This window comes from Pelecanus crispus, chromosome 2 (genome assembly GCF_030463565.1).
Source record: "Pelecanus crispus isolate bPelCri1 chromosome 2, bPelCri1.pri, whole genome shotgun sequence".
NCBI lineage: Eukaryota > Metazoa > Chordata > Aves > Pelecaniformes > Pelecanidae > Pelecanus > Pelecanus crispus.
In genome coordinates this window covers 60,860,932-60,879,250 of record NC_134644.1, presented here as the reverse complement: position 1 = coordinate 60,879,250, position 18,319 = coordinate 60,860,932, and the positions used below count along the sequence as shown (strand labels likewise).

The window sequence follows — 18,319 nt, the reverse complement described above, 5'->3', positions numbered from 1 at the left end:
GGGATATTGCAAGCAATACGTTCCTGTTATGTATACAAAAACCCATTACTTAAATCCAAGGAAAATCAAATTTTAACAGGCCATGCAATTCCATCATCTTTTTCAAAAAATATGAAGACAGTCAAAATCCAATTTTTAAATAAAATTGGTGCCTGTTTGGACTATAATCACTAACTTGATGTAAGGCTTCATGTGAAGTGAAACCTTTTATAACCTTATTCTTCCCCAACTGTGGTCTGCAGGATTTTCTTTCCTCCTCTAAAGCCACTTCACAGCACGGGTATATAAGCTGCTGTCGTGTCTTCTCTGGTTCAGGCTGTATTTTCAGAATTTGGGCTTGACTTCTGCCTTCTAAGATGGATGTAGCAGTCAAGTGTCCCATTCCCCAAGCCTGAGTGTTGTATACTGGGCTCCAGCTGTGCCTGCTTTGCCTGAGCCCACCCCCAGTGTGGCTGCAGACCTTCCTCGGGTCATGGACCAAGTAATCCCAGGGAAAACTATCGCAGGAGTAGACCACCGAGCCTGTCACCTCCTGCCTAGCTGATCAGTTATGGTCACGGGAGGCTGGGTCCAGTCCACAGCAAAGTACGTAATCTTGGCACCTTTTTTCCTGATCACAGCAGATCACAGCTTAGGATCTTTGCTGAGTTAGTAAACAAGAAGAGGTGTTGCACGCACAGAGGAACAGAAGGAGATGATGAGTTTCTTCCCCAGAGGTTGTATTTTATTAGATATTGTACAGACATAAGAAAGAGCTGCTGCGTTAGAGACTGGCATTAGCAACCTACAGGTTGCTTCCAGTGGGTATTGTGCATTTTGTAGATATTATGTTATCATTTTCTCTCTGCTTCATCTGTCTTGTTTTTATTATGGTAGTGCCTGGAAAGGGCCTACAATGTGCCAGTCACTGTAAGAACAAAAACTCTTAGGCCTAGTCCTGTTCACATTAAATTAAAAAAAAAAAAAAAAAAGAAAAAGACTGAAGAATGACAAGAGGAAAAGATGTAGTAAGGTACCTTGCTTGCCTGATGCCCCGCAGTGCCCTGATGCACTTGTTTAACCACCCTGCTTGTTCAGAAGCTGAATCTGCTGTGGCTTCTGGGAAGTCCCTGTGCAAGAGCAAATGGGCTGCTACAAGTATACTCAGGAGAGCTTGGGGTTTTGAGGCTGGAAGAAGAAAGCAGGTTCAGCTCAGTTAGATGTTTACAAAATGGGAAAAGGAAGCAGGGAAAACCTGACTGCCCTTAGTTAACAGTTTGCTATGTATTACTGTCATTAACTACTGCCATGGCATGGTATCAACTCTGGTGGTGGTGTGAAACAGTAGCTCAGTGCCTTGCTGAAGGAGGAGTGACGGTGTGTTCATGTTCCAAGTTCTTATACTTCTCCCCACAGGAAAACTATGAGTGTGCTTCAGAGAGGCCAGCGTAAAACCTTTGCTGTAGAAGTGGTTTCTGTTGGTTAAAGAAACACTAAAAAATCAAGTATGCTCTACCTGTAGTTTTAAGGGGATTCCTTGCTGAGAAGCTATTTTACCTTGCCTCTTCCAGGCAATGACTGGACACAGTCCAGGAGAAACCCTCTTTGCTCAGAGTTTGCTCAGCGGTTCTACTGATCTGCTCTTCTCTCTGACTGCAGGCGGTGCAGGTACTCAGCATGGTTAGGGTTTGCCCCAGTGCCCATTTCAAGTTTCTGAACAACCTTTTCTTACTGTAACGTAAATCTGCTTTGTATGTGTTCTTTTTATGTTTTTTTAACTAACTGAGCACCTCTAGTAGTTTTTGGTAGTGGTGGTAATAGCACTGACTTTTCATTCCCTGGCTTATAGCCATTAGGGCAAGTCAAGACCTTGTAGGATCTGTTCTTAAGCAGGAACAGCCCTCTTTTCCATCTAAGTAAATCATGGCACCATTGTTCTAGCAGTCTCTGGACTAGAGTTAGCATTTTTCTAGCCTTGTCATTATTTAAACTACTCCCCTTGCCTTGTCAGCCTTTGTAGTAGAAGACTAGTTCTTAATTTCTTTGGCAGTTTCTTTGTAAAATGGCTCAATGCTGTAGCAGAAAATGTCTTTTTTGTGTCAGCAGTAACTGAAGGCTAATATTTCAGGCATGAAGGAGTAGAAGGGAGAGACTCCTTGACAGCAGGCTGAAAACCCTCCGAAAAAAACCCTCTCCTCTGCAGACATCAGCCTCTGCAATTTCCAGGCGGGGTGGAAAGAAGCACATTACAGAATCCTAAAGGACCCGAAGCAGGACAAAAATGATGCTCCTTAATACCAGCCTCTGGCTGAAATGACACACAAGTGAAGAGCAGAACAAAGAGGCTTTCTGGCCCTTGTTTTGTGCTGGGTGTAACTGAGCTGACATTGCTCTGTAGAAGATGCAATATCCATAACCTGGGATGACTGGACACTAGAGTGACATAAATTAATGTATGAATTTAGCCCTAAAAAGCCCACTGCAAGAACTTAAAGGCACCATTTGGTTAGTTCCCAGCTGTTCTCGGAGGAATCAACAGCGAGCCTTGCTCCAGAGAGGTGCTGCATGGAGTTCTGTGTGCACCGAATAGCAGTAAACTCTTTAATGTGTGGAAGAGGACTGAACACTCAGTAAGTAAATGGAAAACTACACATAATGAATGCTGTTATGCAAGCTGTTACCTTAATAGTAGGAGTTTCCATACTTTTTTCTAAAGCAGGTGTATACTAGCAATCTGCTGTTTGATCGTGTTTGCAACCAAAACACTTAGCACAAAAAGTGTGCATAGCTACCAGCTGTCAAGAATTTCCATGTTCTTACCACAAAGCATCTTTGCCTGCTTCTGTTCTTGTCCGTGTCCCAATAATTTACTAATTGCCATATCTCTGCCTTACAGCGACACCTACTGCCGTGGGCAGACTTGACAGAAAGCTACTTCTTAGCTCAAAGGTGTAATTTTCTGCACCACAATTGATTGCTAGTAGCTTTTCTGGAATATATTCAAGTTCCCTATCTTCTTCCTGAAGCTGGTGTTATTGTTAAAGAAAGAAAATGCCCCTCAGGCCAGCGGTTGGAACCCACATGGTGAAAATGAGCCAGTCCCAAACTTGATACCCACTCTGCTTTTTGCACCACTTATATGATAATTGAATCTCGTTTTATCGAAGCAGGTGCGGTGTGACGTGTGGCTTCAGTGTGAAGAAGTCTGTTGGTCAGCTTCAGAACTGATATGAAATGCACTGTAAATTACACATCATTCAGCGATGGCAAATTGGATGTATATTTGGAAATGTACACTTTGGTTTGAATTGAAGTAATTATGTGGCTAAAACCTGGACTTTGCTGAAGTACCAGTGTTTGCTAACTGTGGTCTTGATCCGCTAGTGGGGGGCTTGATCCATTAGTGAGGGGCTTGGTTCCAGGCCTGTCTCTGATGAACTCCCTAATTCATATCTGGAACTGTTTGCAGCTTGTACCAGAGACAGATTTTATCAGATAAGGTGACTCCCCTCTCTTCCACTCTCCCCCTTTTAAATCCCTGTTAGAAATCCTTTCTTCCATGCCCCGACAAGAAATTGATGGGTTAGGACCAACTGGAGAAGGTTCAAAGTAACTTGCCAGTGTGAAAGGTGAATGGAGATCAGTGATCCCACTGCTTAAACTGAAAACCAAAAGTTAGGATGAGTCTGAGTGCTTTGGAAAATCATGTCAAAAACTCACTCCGATTCCCCATTTCTCTACCCCCCCCAGCTGCTTTGGGGCTTACTCTCTTGGGGTGCAGGTAGTCAAACGCAGGGACTGGATCAAGGGAGATCCTGGAAGAGGGACACTTGAGTTTTGTTCAGAAAGACATTGATTTGTCAGTTGCAATCTCTTGTTCTTTCCTCAGGCAGATTTCCCAATAGTTTGGTCAAGGATTGAGGAAGAGTAATTGGACTGGACATGCTAACTTTAGTATATGGGCTCACAGGTATGCCACAAATCAAATGAGTTTGTGCAAAAAAATTAGCAGAATTGCTGCTGGCTAGGAATTGAAAGTATACCAGAAGAGAAACTTCAGTGATATGCTCTTAGATGACAGATTTTGTTGGTTTATAGTTCAGTGAAATATATTTTCCACTGTCAAAATAGATAACTTATTTCAGTAATAGAAAAATAACATTGTTTTTTCCAGCATGAAAGTAATCCCAGCAGGGATACACATCCTGTACCATGCTAATACAATTCTGCTTTAATACAAAGTAGAAACAATATCATTCCTGAGATGTTACTGTTGCATTATCAAAAATGAATTTCAGCAAGAGCAAAATGACTGATGTTCCAAACAATATTATTGAAGTTTGCAGCAGGTCTCTTACAGACTGCAACAATAATTTAAAAGTTAGCTTTAATTAATCATATTTCTTTTTATTTTTCTGTACAGCTACCTTTAATTATTGCCTCTTAGACAAACATTTCTTTCTTAGCATTCTTATTTTTAACAGAGTAGTGGTTTGGTGGTTCTCTCTTTTGCTTTTATTTTTTTCCAAATGCATATCGCATCATTTTATTGTCAAATGGGTGGTGTCATTCCTCTTTAGAAAAGGGGAGACTGGGAATGCCCCGGTGAAATAAGCTGTCTCAGGAAGTAAATGTTTCTTTAAACACTGCTTATTGTTTTCATTATGTGTGGGGAAACGTGCCACTCACAACCTGGGAAGAAAAAAAGGTACAACTCAATTTCCTATCTGTCCCTATTCTTTTATTCTCAAAACCAGATGGATACCTCCTTGGGGCAGGTGGGTGTCTCTTCCCCCTGCAAAAGCTTTCTCTCTGGTTTGCGGTGCGGGGGTGTGTGTGTGTGTGGGGGTGTAGGGTCAGCAGTGACTTCTCAGCCTGCTGCTGGAAGGAGGCAGCACCTTTGCACCGGGGGAGGGTAGCCCCCAGTTCTCTGCTCTCCAATGCCTTGAAAGCCCTTCAGACTGAGAGCACGATAGCAGTGCTGTCTCTGCAGCTCCCTGGGCACACACCACCCTCCCCAAAGACCTGTTTGCCTGCATCCTGCACCTTCCCGGAGTGTGATATAGGCTTTTGAGAAACTGCTGGCACAAGAATGGCTTGGCTCAGCGGTCTCATCCTTAGTAGACTGACAGGACAGTGCACGAGGTTATTGTGTATTGAGAGAAATAGCATGACCGCTCCCCTTTTATTCTTGCTTATTTTATGAGAACCTGTCCTCTTCTCTTCGTTTTCTGAATATGTTTGTACAAAACCCCAGAAAGTCCATGCTCTTCTGGTTCCGTTTTCTACTTTGCTCTCACAATTGCTAAATTTTAAGTAAAGTAAAATAATTGTGTGGTTTGTAAAGCATACCCTGAAATAGGAGGCGGTGGGGCTGGGGAGCAGTAGTGGGGGAGAATGGAGACAGTAGGCAAAGAAGAGGAGATGAGGTTTTTTGGTGCATGTGGGAGGAAGAGTGAGGCTGACAGAGGGTATTTGTGTCACCATGAGTTGATGAGATGATGTGTGCATCTGGAAGCTGGAATAGCTGGAACGGCAAAGAGGAAGCAATTAGGGATCAAGACAGACAGCAAAGTGAGAAAGAACAAAGATATATAGCATTAGGGCTCAAACTGTTATGGGCACCTTGTATTTGGGCAGAGTGATAAGTATGGTTTGAATCGTGATACTTGAAGAGCAGAGCTCTGCTCAGCACAGGTGGCTTCACTGAAATCAGAGACTTTCTCAGGGCGTGAGGACCAGCTGTGTACAGAAGCCTCTCAAAATATGGCTTAAAGCAAATACTATTTTATGCCCCTCCAGATAAGCCTTTTAAAACTGTAGAAGTTAAGAGTAGGGTTGGCTACAGGAAGAATTAATCACATAAAGGAGAGTTTAACCTACTTCTGTTGTTCACGGTTATTGATTTTGGTTTGCTAAAAGAGCAACAACATCAAATGTTTGCGACAGGAAAGCTAGCTGTTAAACCAAACTTCTGAAACTCTTTTTCTCTGCCGGGGGACTATTGATGGGTTGAACTGTGACTTGATAATACTCAGTTTTACCTGTGCACAAGATAAATGAAAGCACCAGGGTCTCTTTTGTTCTCTCTCTCTTTTTTAAAAAGTAAGCTTAGTTTAGTTTATAAAGATGGCAGTTTGATCAGCTTTTCATGTTTCTCAGAGAAATCATTGCATCTTTAAGCAAAAAAAACCCAAATTACAAAATCCATTAGAAGCTCAGTGACCGTTTCAAGCAGGTGTCAAGGCCTTGTGCAGGTTAAGCACAGCGACGGCAGATGTTTTTCTTCAGTGGTGAAACTATGCTTGTTGTCTTAGTGGTACAGATGTACCATGTAGCATCTTGTGAATCAAGCATTCAGAGATGTCTTTCCAGGTCTGCATGACAGTGTCATGTATGAAATTAGGGCATCGCTATTCCTGTTCATTGCTAGGGAAGACAGTCACTCAGTGTTGGGTGTTTCACACTGCAGAAGGACAGCTGTCTGTCTGCCTTGGGGGCTTAGTCACGAATTATCAAATCAAGAGTAAGAGAAATTGTTTTCCTTTCACTAAACCTCTTAAGAGGGAGGATCCTGCTCTAAATATCTGTTGCTGAAGTGGGATGATTGAACTTGAACTCAGGTGTCTTAGCTAATGCACAACCAACACAGACACTTGGAAGTAAACTAGTAAAAAGTAGTGAGGAAATAAATATTTTAGGTGAATTGAGAGAAGTCCTTCCTTACACACTAATATGTGCTTGTTCTGCTTTTTTTTTTTTTGCTTTGTTTTGTGTTTTTTGTTTGTCATTTGTTTTTTGTTTGGGGGTTTTTTTTTAAAAAAAAAACCCAAACCTCTCTTTAACATTCAACAAGTAAGCTTCCAGTCTGGGAATTCCCCTATATAGACCAAGGGGAGCTACCAGAGGATCTGGTCGAGAACAGATGAGCAGAAGGAGAGAGAACTGAATATCTGGGGAAGACAGGAGTTGTCTTCTTTTAAAATAGGGAGACAAGAGCCAGGTGAAAAGACCGACTTCCATATAATTTTTGTGCTTCAAAGCCCAATAGCTAGTAATACTGTAGGCTCCAAGGGTTTACGAAAGATGAAATCCAGATTAAACAAGTAAAAGGGTTTTTTTTAACATTTTACCAGCTCTTCACTAGCAATACTGATTTAAACGAGGCCAAGTGCAAGAACACACTACTTGAAATGAAAATTTCATGTGTACTAATCTGGAATCTCCAGCACATCTGGTACATAGGGTAGCATGGGATTGGTGCAGTGACTCAAATCACATTTGAACATCCTGTCTTCTAATATTTTCTGTTGCTGATAATGAAGTGTTTATATGGACAGAGCTTGTAAATTAAGTAGAATATTGATACTCTTTCTGGCCAACGCTTGGCTGATTTAGATAAAGATATATTAGATATACTTAGGATAATTTTTTCTCCCACACTCATAAGCTGTGTTTCTATGGAAAATTTAAAAGGGTGATAATTTCCTATTAAGTAGCAAAACTGAAAAGGAACACTTGCTATAGTAAGATTCACAGCTACTGTATAGTTCTTTGGGTTTTTTTTTTCACTGAACCAGATTGGGAACAAAAAGCAACACTATACAACACATATTACCATTTGAATGAGACTGTGCCTTGGGGTTTTGCTTGTTTGTTTCACTGGGAATGCGTTCTTAAAGCAGATTTTTGGAATAAGCTCAGGTGTGCTAAATCTACGGTTTTATTTATTGAATGCACAGGTTTCAACTGCAGGAAGAAAATGGCCCCAAAGAAGGGGCCAATATTTTTGTTCAATAAAGATTAAATGGTTTGGCTTATGATCAAGGGATGGCAAAATGCTTCCATATTAGCCTTAATTTAAAAGGGGAAGTAATGCAGTTAGATACGAGGCAATTTAAACAAAACAAGGAATTCCTACCCAGTTTCCATTAATTCACTTCTGAACTTCAGACTTTAATATATGCTTAAATCCAATCTCTCTTCTTCAAAATAAAAAATATGGACCCAAATAAGAGGAAACAGTTCTTTTGTTTTGCACTTCTAGGGCTATTTATCTTTGTAACACATTGAAACTGAAGGCCTACAGCAGTAATTCTCTAACAGTTTGATAAAAATCATCTGCAATGTACTGATCGTCTTTGTAACTGGAAATGAGCTATGTACAGATCTGTTACTAAAAATAGGTTTTGAAAAATCCAGAAGCTTGCAAGTTTTCTGAATACACTGAGCAGTCCAGAATTTGGGGATGGACGTCCCTGCTGGGACTTGACTTTTCCATTCACTTTAAGCCTTTCTCCCTTTAGGAGGCCTTAGGGAACTGCCCATGGTGCTGTTTTCAGAGGTCGAGGACAAGAGCTGGGTCTGCCTAACACGAAGATCTATAAATGGATTACCTTAGACGAATTACCTGAGGCCAGCAGGTGAACAACGTCCTCTCAGTTGCCTTTCCCATCACACCTTCTTGTGGAAGAACATCAAAACTAAGGCTTTAGCACTTCAGCGTGTTCCATGGGAGAGCAAACTGGCTGGGGAGATCTGATATTGGATCATATTTATGGATCATCTCAGGACTTTGGTGAACTATCTCAGCTGCACTGTCATCTGGAAAGCTGTGTCATAAGTGCGTATCCTCAGGAGAACCTGAATATAAAATTTTCAGTGAAAATTCTCAGCAAAAGGCAGATGGTGGTGGATTTTTTCTTATCTCAGAGGGAGAAATAGAGGACACCTTGAACACTGATACAGCCTGGTGTTTTTCCCACAGGCACGTTGTGGATGATACACGGGTTGTGTATTATAAGTTCAGCCTCTTAATTCTGTTTGCAGCCTTGCTATGAGGAGAGTTGTCACACAGCAGCTTATTTCTCTTGAGAACATACAGTCGGTTTTGTTCAGTATACTCTAGATTGCCTCCTACAAATATTCTTATTTGGAATTTTATGTTAAGATTTTCTTATAGCCTCATTAAAGGGAGGTTTTGAAATCAATGTACTTGTTTCTTCATCACTTTTATGAATTGGAAAACTACTGCTATGCCAGCTTCATTCATAACTGGACTGTTTGCATGTAGATGTTGATACCTTTTTCAGGGAGAACGGTATTGTTTCTGCATTTGCTGTGTGTATGAGAATTCAGATGAGAAATCAGAATTCAGAAGTAGGGTTTCTAGTGTGGTTTGTAGCCAATTCTGCCTGTCCAAATAAACTTTCTCTGTGTCCTGTGATGATTTAATGTATCATTTTATCAAGATAACTAAAAACGTTCAAAAAATTATTGCCATTGGTGATTATTTATTTTGAAAATATTAACTCACATCTTTTATATTAGTTTAAAAAATGCAAATATCATATTTTGTCCTTCATTATGGGTTTTCCTACTCTTTTTCAAATATGAATAACAAGAGAATCATATGTTTGACAAAAGTAAACCGTAGATCTGATCTGTTGTGTTTGTGTGCTAACTTGTACTAGCTGACCTTCTTTCTTGACCATTGGAAAATTTAGCAAAAAGTAAGTGCCCTAGCCAAGAATGTTATTTCAATTTTAGATTTATTTTGAGTAGCAAGATTTTTGGGATCCAAGATTAGTCCTGGTGCAGGTAGATAAAACTCTTCTTCTCCTGAACGGAACAATACATCATAATATCAAAATTATGTTCAGGTTTGTCCTTAGAGCTGTATTTAGATTGTAGTACTAGAGTAATAGCGATGCATATCCATTGCTTCTATGAAACCATTCTGGTTTAAATTGGTACAAACACCAGTGTCTATGTACTTGGAGCTATTCCAAATACGAAATAAAGCAGCTAAGATCAAGTCTACTTCATAGCTAATGTTCTATTTCCAGTTTCTGCCCACACCTGAGTTAAGAGAATAGAAAAGATGTGGGGGTCAGTCAGATACAAAGGGGTGAAACTGTCATAAATAAAGTAATGATGTTATCTGCTCCCAATGTTTTAGACAAGTAATTCCAAGATACTGGCTTAATTTCAGTGTTTTAAAGTACTCGCTTAATTTGGTCTAGTTTCAGAACATGTGCTCATTTCTCAAATTAGGTTGGGTTATGGTGCCTTTAAAGAATGCCCCATAAAACCTTTTCAGGTGGAATACTTTGGGGTTTTTTTGGGGTTGGGGGTTTTTTTTGGGTTTTTTTTTTTACCATTTCTACTGATGCTGTTTTTAATATTTAATATTTACTATTAATACTAATTTATTATTAATTTACTATTATTATTGTTTGCTTGAAAATCTGTTGAACAGTTTATCTGTTAAGAGTAAGGGAGATGACCTATACACAATACTATGTAGAATGAACGTAGGGTAGCTGTATATTATCAAGACATTAGAAAATACATTATAAAGAACAGTTCCACATGCATTAGGAAATTGTAGTTACCATCTTAATTTTTCCTTCTCTGGTTTCTTGTTTGTCCCTCTTTTTGATACTCATTTCCAAACAACTTTTAGACCAAAATTATTCTTTTGAATAGTTTAAGTTTCAAGAAGGTGTTGGTGCAAGTTTGATCGCTTCAGAAATTTATGCATTGTAATGTTCTGGTTGTCTTTTAACAAAATTGGAGTTTCTGACTTCTATGAGTTCTGAAATTTCTTTGATGCACACAAGTTTTTGTTAGACTATGACATAAAATGAATGTGTGGAAATCTATTCTGGGCTGCTAAGGAACGTTGTGTGTTTTAGTAGCATGAGAATTAATATACTTTTTGCTATTTAAGTGTGTGATTAATTTTTTTATGAGTTGCAGGCTACTGCAAATCCAATTTAGGCAAACAAAATTTGAAATATAAATGTGTTAGCTGAAAATATTTAATCATAGACATGAATGTGAACTTATCATACTCATTGTTTTACACTTGCAGGTTGGCTTGAATTATTAATGCATATTGTTCAGTGGAAGCAGAAGAGACAATAGCACTGGCTCTGGCTGTGACAAGGAAGATAGTCTTGCTGGTGGCCAGTAGCAGTAGGAGATTATTTCTCCTCCTTTACTGTCTTGGCACAGCTGACCACCCTTTTCTGTGTATTGACTCCCCGCCTGTCCCATGTCCTGCTCACTGTAGGGTAGGGAGCGGTGATTGCATGCAGGCTGCTGCTGCTGGCATTGAATTGGTAACGCCAGATCAAAAATAGAGCTTTTTTTTCTCTTTGCACTCTGATCCTTTGTGCAAATGTGTATGTTTCAATACTAGTAAAGGTGCTCTCTTTTTTTTGGTCACGTTTTTCCATGTAGGAATAGAGTCAGCTTGCTTCTAAAGTTTGCCTGATAACAATGCTGACTGCAATTAAAATTGTAGGCAGTTGGGGCATTCCATCATGTTTGTAGCTGTTTATCTTCCTTGTGTCAGAAATCAATGTTGCAGCAATGGAAAATATGAAATGAAGAAATAAAAAGTTGCATTCAAACCTTGAAGTTAGTGCACGTTACACTGAATTATTAAACAATATAATTTAAAAACTTCAGAAACAAAATTGATGTTGAAGCCTCTCCATTTCACTTGATAATCAGGTAACGGATGCAGAAAAAAGCTAGCTGCACACTCCTTCAGTTACTTTACCTTCATTATATTTTGATGTACGTGTTTGTTTTAGGTATAGGACACCGTTAGACAGGTTACAGTAAAATTTTGTTAGTGAGGTGCGTTGTACTTATGAAGCAATGAAAGAAGATGGTATTTGAAAGGCAACCTGATGGGATGTATTATGAAGGATAGCCGGCAGTGTCTGCAGAGGTTTGACGTTTGAGACTCAGCAGATCCTTCATCAGCGATTGGGGGTTACATAGGCAACGTTTGGATGAGAGATCTCGGTTACTGATTGCTTGTTGTCTGGGGAAGAGCCACAGTCCAGAACAAGCTCCAGGGCACTTGCATGTTACTCTGCAAACCAGGATCCAACCCAGCCCCGGGGCTGGTGTGTGGCACTGTGGGATGGGCTTGCAAATCTCCGGGGAATTCCTGGTGTCAGAGTCCAGCGGTCAATAAGAAGCAAATACATGACTGTAGAGAGCTTGGATTCCTTCTCACTCTGGAAAAGACAGGATTTAAGCCACAAGTAGGATCTTCTGCCTATGTTTCAGCAGCTTGTTTGATTTGTGAGGATCTTTGGTTTGACAAATTATTCTTTAAAGACATTCAAAACAAATAGTTTATCAGGAGAAAAGTCAGGATTAACATTATGCACTTTAGTGCATTTTTCCCCCCCTTTTTTTTTTTTTTTTTGGTGTGTGCCCTAATCAGTGGGTTTTTTACTGTTACCTGGTAATAATAGATGTGTGCTCAGGGCAAAAAACCAGCTGATTAAATGTTACATTATTGCTTTAGCTGTCATTTTTCAAACAGAGAGCAAAAATAGGAGAAAATGAAAAGAATAAACTTCTTCCTGATTCTTACCCCAGTGGCATCAAGCCATGTAGCCTTGTCATGAAAAGGTCGCTTAGATTTTAGTTGAAGTGATGGCAGCAAGTACTTTGTTTTATGTTTGGGCTCTTTCCTCCTGGTTTTCACTGTGACAGAGCACGGGGCTGCTCCTGCTTGCGGAGCCTGTTACAGCAAGGGGCGTAAGGCAGCACAGCAAGTACCAGAGCTCCCGGGTTTGACAGAATGGGAGAAGAATGACAGGAAAGAGAAGAGAAAATCATATCCTAAGTGAGGGTTGTAGGAATATTAAATCTAACACCTGACAAGAGATTACTCCAAACCCAGCAGCCTTGAATATGAATCATGGTAATGAACTCTGTGTGGAAGTGTACCTGAAGACAGTCCAGAAACTCAGTCTAGCGAAAACACAGTAGCTCTCCTGCCTCTGTCTCTGACAGCACTCTACTCCTACTATATTTACTGATACTCGGGTTTTTTTGCTTGCGGCTGTGGTTTTTGGTACTTAAGAATTTGTTTTTAAAAGGGTTGATCTATTCTTTTATTCCTTTTTTTTCCCCAGATTATAAATCAAGATTTTAATTTTTTTAGGAATTTTTTTAAAAGATTTCATTTTGATGACTGTGTAGCTTAGGTTTTGGCTAAAACTCAGGGAAGGTTTTTCTCTGTGGGAGAAATTGTTTAATTTTCCTTGTGTTTCATTTCTGTGTGAACTTTTTAGAGAGACGTGTTACCTGTGTGGCTTTTGCTCAATATTCAATGCGCTGAGAAAAGAATAGTGTTTCCTAAGTCATCAACACATTGGTTCCTTCCTTGTATTCTCATATTTAATTGCTTAATGAATCCTGCTTCTGCTTAGCTGAGATCTCTGTGATGTTTACAACTCAAAGCAGAGTGATGAAAGCAGCGCAGCAGTTTTGTAGGAAACATATAATGACCTTACTAGATGCACAGTATTTTTTCGTCTGAGATCCATAATCCAGTCCATATGGAAGCAGACTGCCAGCTCCAGTGTTGGTGATCTATTTACTTGAGGACTACTGGGCTTCTATGTTCTTTGTGTGATACAGGTGGTATAGAAGTCAGGTATGAGACATTTGTAGCTGACGGGCCTTTCTTGGGTACACAGACAATTTAAGAATAGCAACCATTGTTTTCTTTGCAGCATCTGTAAAACTAAAATTTGTTCCTGGTTTGGAAGTATGCTTGAAAAATTGCAAATCACCAATGGCAGAAAAAAAGAGCAAAAGAAGAGGAATTTTGGGTGAAATTCCTAAGAAAGGGCTCAATCCCAGAAAGTGCTGAGTACTACTGCAGAAGGCTGACTGCTATTGCTACTGCTGATTATAGCAGCATGAATGTGCACCTATATCAGCAGCTGAGAGAGCACCTGTATATCTTTTTAATTTCATTTGGAACCACAGAGTATCCTCTCACAGAGAGCAGGTGCCATTCTTCATCGTGCTTATTTAAAGCCCTGTGCACTGCTGCAAATATAAAATAGCAGTGACAGGAGCTAAGACTTTTCAGGTTTAGACAAATTAAGGATAGACCTATTTTAAATAGTTAAAAAATGTCTTAGCAAGACCAGTGTCCAACTGCAAAGCAGAAAACTATTATGGACTGACAGGTGATTTGCTAAACAGAGCTGCAGATGACCAGAAGAGAGATGTCTGCAGTGCATTGTACTTGGTATTTAATAGCAGTTGCATACAGTCGTGATAACACAGGTAGAAACACATGGGCGGGAGGGAGTAGTTTAAGATGTGAATAGATCCCCTAGCTAGCAATCTGCAGCCATACAAAGCCATGGATTGGTTAAATATGTTTTTGCAGTTTCTGCAGGACAAAGGAGAAAAAGAGAAAGCACGTAAATACGGGTTATGCGTTTTGTTGCTGGTAACTGGTGTTTTTTATTAATACTGAGACAAAAATGTGTTAGGCAAATGCATCAAGCAAACCAAGCAATTCTCTGCATATCTGCCATGTATTATCACTTATATATTACTACCGGTGCTCCAAGTCATTAATTAAGCAGGGTTCTCTTATGTGTAGATTATGCTGGCAGGTTAATTATGGTTACCAGGTTACTGAATCAATAAATGAATGAGGGAAACAGATTGCATACCTAGAAGTTGTTGTGTAAAATTAGAAAAGGAACAGAGGGGATATGCTAAGGCACTTTAAGGGGAGATGTCATAAATTTGAATTTAGACAAAAACATGGATTAATTTCAAGATCTGTTTGAAAAAAGAAAAAATATTTTAAATGCTAATTGCAAGGAATAATACAATAGGAATAATAATAGGAATAATAAAGTTATGCTTTTCTTCCCCAGGTTTTGGTACTGTGTATAAATGTGTTCCCTTTTTATGCCCTCATCTTACTCAGTCTGCAAGAGTTGTATCTGTTCTGTAGAGTCTTTTCCTCTGCCTGAATTCGCAGGGCTATTGAAGGTGTGATAAAATACTTGCTTCTCTTCTGCAAAAAAGCTTCAGGGCTATTTAGCTCAGAGCCAAGACCTTCCTTTTTGTGTTTGGTATGCTGTTCATATCCTGTCTCACAGTGACAGGAAGTTATTTATATTTACCAAAGGAGTAAATATAAATATAATATAAATTGTTTCCATTATTTTTGTTGTGTTAGAATAATTTTTGTAAAAACACATTCACTAATAATTAGCCCTAAAATTGGCCTCTCAACTTTGGTCACTTAAAGGGAAATAGTTCACTGGTTCCTAGCAGAAGAAACACCATTTAAAATGAAGGACATTACTCAGAAAGACTTTGGTTTCTTCATTCACATTGCCTATGACAAACTCTTTTCAGAGATATCATGGGCTGATAATATGCTCTTGATGTCGCTCTTCCTCAGCATAGGTGGAGCTGAAGGGTGTTTACTCCTGCCATAATTTCAAACACCTCTGGACTGAATATATGCTGCTCCCAATAACTTGGGTAGCAATTATTGGCAGTGGCACTGAGTTCCCCCTTCTGTACTCTTCCACTAAGCAGCACAACGAAACAGTTGATTTTTCGGTTATGTTTCCATTCCCTAGTTCACTGAATGACTCTGGAGTTACTTCAGAAAGGAATTTGACAGCTAGAAAAGGTGCTAATTTGACAGAGGGAACTATTTCTGAGGAGTGGAGATTAACACAGAATATTCAGGTTGGAAAGGTTGTAGTTTGTGATAATGCCAAGGAGTGCAGATTCTCACACTGAGCTAGTGCTGCAGTGTGCTTGTGCTCTTAGTGTCGTCTCTTCTAATAACAAAAGCATGAAATGGTACCTTGAAGCTCTCCAGCTGAGCAGGGTGGCCAAGGGCACAGGTATCCTCTGCTTCCCGTTGCTCTGGTTGAAGAAGCTACTGCTCCCAATTGCATATCATAGCGTCTTTGCTGGAGGCGTTGGTCCTGCTGACCCATCAGAGCTCAGTGAGCTACTTGGGTGACCATTCCTTAGTCTGGCTCAGTTCACAGAGGCAGGATTAACTAAAAGCCTTTAAATAGTGTCTTTACTGACTTAGTTCTTTCTGACATACATAAGCTAGAGAGTACTTCCACGTGCAGTGCACCTGGCAAATCTGAGGGGTCTCCAATAATGGGATAGTAACCTTTGCGTCATAAGAGAAGGTGTGTGCAAAACCTTCTGTGTTCTGGCTGACCACTTCGAGCTATTCTTCCCTCTACAAGCTCCACCATCCATTTTGGTCACGCTGCAAGATAAATTGTCTTTGATCCATGTGTGACCATCAGCACTTCATCCCTCCTGTGTCACTTTCCACCTTTTCATTTGTTTTTTTCATCTGTTTCAACTGTAAACTTCTTGGAAGAAGGTCTCCCTGTTTTCATGATGCCAAGCAAAACAAAGCCCCGATCTTGTTCAGGTCCTTCAGTTTCTGCTGAAATAATTAATGAGGTTTTGTGTGAGCTATTTCAAGTGCCTAGAGACTGCTAGGTTTGCCTACACAGTTGCCGTGCTGCACCTTGGCCAAATTGATGTTTGTAAAGCAATTTTGTCTCTAATGTAAAAGGCACTGTATAAAATCAGTTCCTATTATATTTTCATAGAGAATTTTCCATCTGAATTGTAAGCTTAGAATTGCTATCTCCTTAAACACTTGCAGATAATAATGATATAAGTTCTTCCAGCTAATATATATCATTACTTTTTATCAAGCAAGGCTTGGTTCATAGCTGTAGAAATAATATGATTTACTGGCCTCCAGCCAATCAGTTAATTACCTGCTGGTTACTTATAGCACCTGGGGCTTTGGTTCATTCCAGTGTAAGTTATTAACTTGCTGGTAAAGGATCAGTACCTCATAAATAGTTTCTCTAAATAACTTTATAATGCTGCTGAAGTTTAATTTTTTTTATTATTTATTCTTATTTATAAGAATAAATATCTGGGGAACAGCTGTAAATTGCAGTTATATAAGTCAATTATTTGATTTGAGATATCAAATAGTAGCCCCATATCCATGTGAACAGCATACAAGCATCATAGACCTGTTACTTAGGCACATTCAAGTCTTTGGGAGAATCTCAGTAGTTTTACATGTACCAGACTGATTGAAGACTGATTTGTTTTGTAATACTTAGTTTGTTTTGGGTTTTTGGTCATGTTGTTTTAAAATAATAAGATCAGGTGAAGAGATCTTAGGTCAGGCTTCACTTGTACTAAGTCCAAGATAATTTACAATACTTAAGGCTCTGGCTGTCTTAAAGTAGTTGAGACAGATAATAGACTCTTCCACTCTCTTTTTCTGTATCTCATCCCTTTTTTTATTCCCAGAAGTCATAAGCCACTTATCTGTTTAAAATGTGGGAGAATAGATGTAAACATCACTTTTCTCAGAAGAAAGAAGTTGGGGCTGTCTTTGGCCCAGGAAGCATCCTTTAGGCAGCTTCTGTACCTGAAGTTAGAAAATAATTTTTCTGCAGCCTTCTTGCAGTTTTGGTTATAAAGAGTGTCTCAACTGATTAATTGCTTTTGTAGCTCAGGGAGAGAGAAGAGATTCTGTAATTGCTTAGGTCCTAGGCCTTGCTTAGATGCCTTATTTCTGCTAAATAAACCGATGGACAGGGTAGCTAATTTAAGGACAGGTATTACACACTCTTCTTGCAATGGACCATTACTAAATTCTGTGTGAGCTGAACTCCCTGAGATAACTTAACAAATGTGCCCAGGTGAAAGGAATTACATTAATCTAGTTCCAGTTGTAACCTCGAGTGAGAGGAGAAGTTAAAAGCTTCCAGTCAAACACAGTGGGCAGAAAAGGTGGTGGTTCTTGTCTTGTGATGTTTATATTCATCAGGATGGATGAGGAACCTGGCAAAAGCCTAAAGCAGTGAATCATAATGGTGAGTGGGTGGCCACCTACCATAATTTAGAAATGATCTCAGCTAATAAGATTTGTCAGGATCAAATCTGCTTGACCTTGGCTTATTAATGTGGGTTCGGATGGTGGCTGGACGGAGTGGGTGAAGTAAGATAAGGAGACAGAGAAGAGCATGGTCTGCACAAGAAGGCTGAGAGAGGTAGTGCTTACCATAGTCGGTACCATAGTACTATGGACAAGAGAGAACAGGGGTCACTGGAGCAGCAGCAGTGCTAGAAGAGATGCTGAGGAATGCAATGCTAGTTCTGCTGCCCTGCACATTCTTGCAGCCTGCAGGAGAAAAGCTGCTATACCCAAAGCTACCTGTGATGAACTGGTAGCTTTTGTGCTGCCGTGCTTTCTTTTTTTTTTTTTCCAAAAAGCCTCAGATGAGGTCACATGGTACTGCATGGTGGATATACCCATACAGAACACTCCCTGTGCTGGGAGTTCAGCAGCCAAATAGGAAGTAATGGCTTAAAGATGAGAGCAGATATAGAGATGAACTTTGTTGTCTCAATTTGTATAGGCTGGCTAAGTTGATGGCTAAGCTAGGGGGAG

At 39.8% G+C, this 18,319-nt stretch overlaps 1 protein-coding gene across 1 annotated transcript in view; it reads left to right on the top strand.

The window, feature by feature from the left end:
* Positions 1-18,319, top strand: part of TPK1 (thiamin pyrophosphokinase 1) — a 311,952-nt gene that overhangs the window by 99,055 nt on the left and 194,578 nt on the right. Inside the window, exon 4 of the mRNA XM_075705017.1 lies at positions 877-909. Within this exon, the coding sequence (XP_075561132.1) occupies positions 877-909 (33 nt within the window). The remainder of the gene's footprint in view (positions 1-876; positions 910-18,319) is intronic.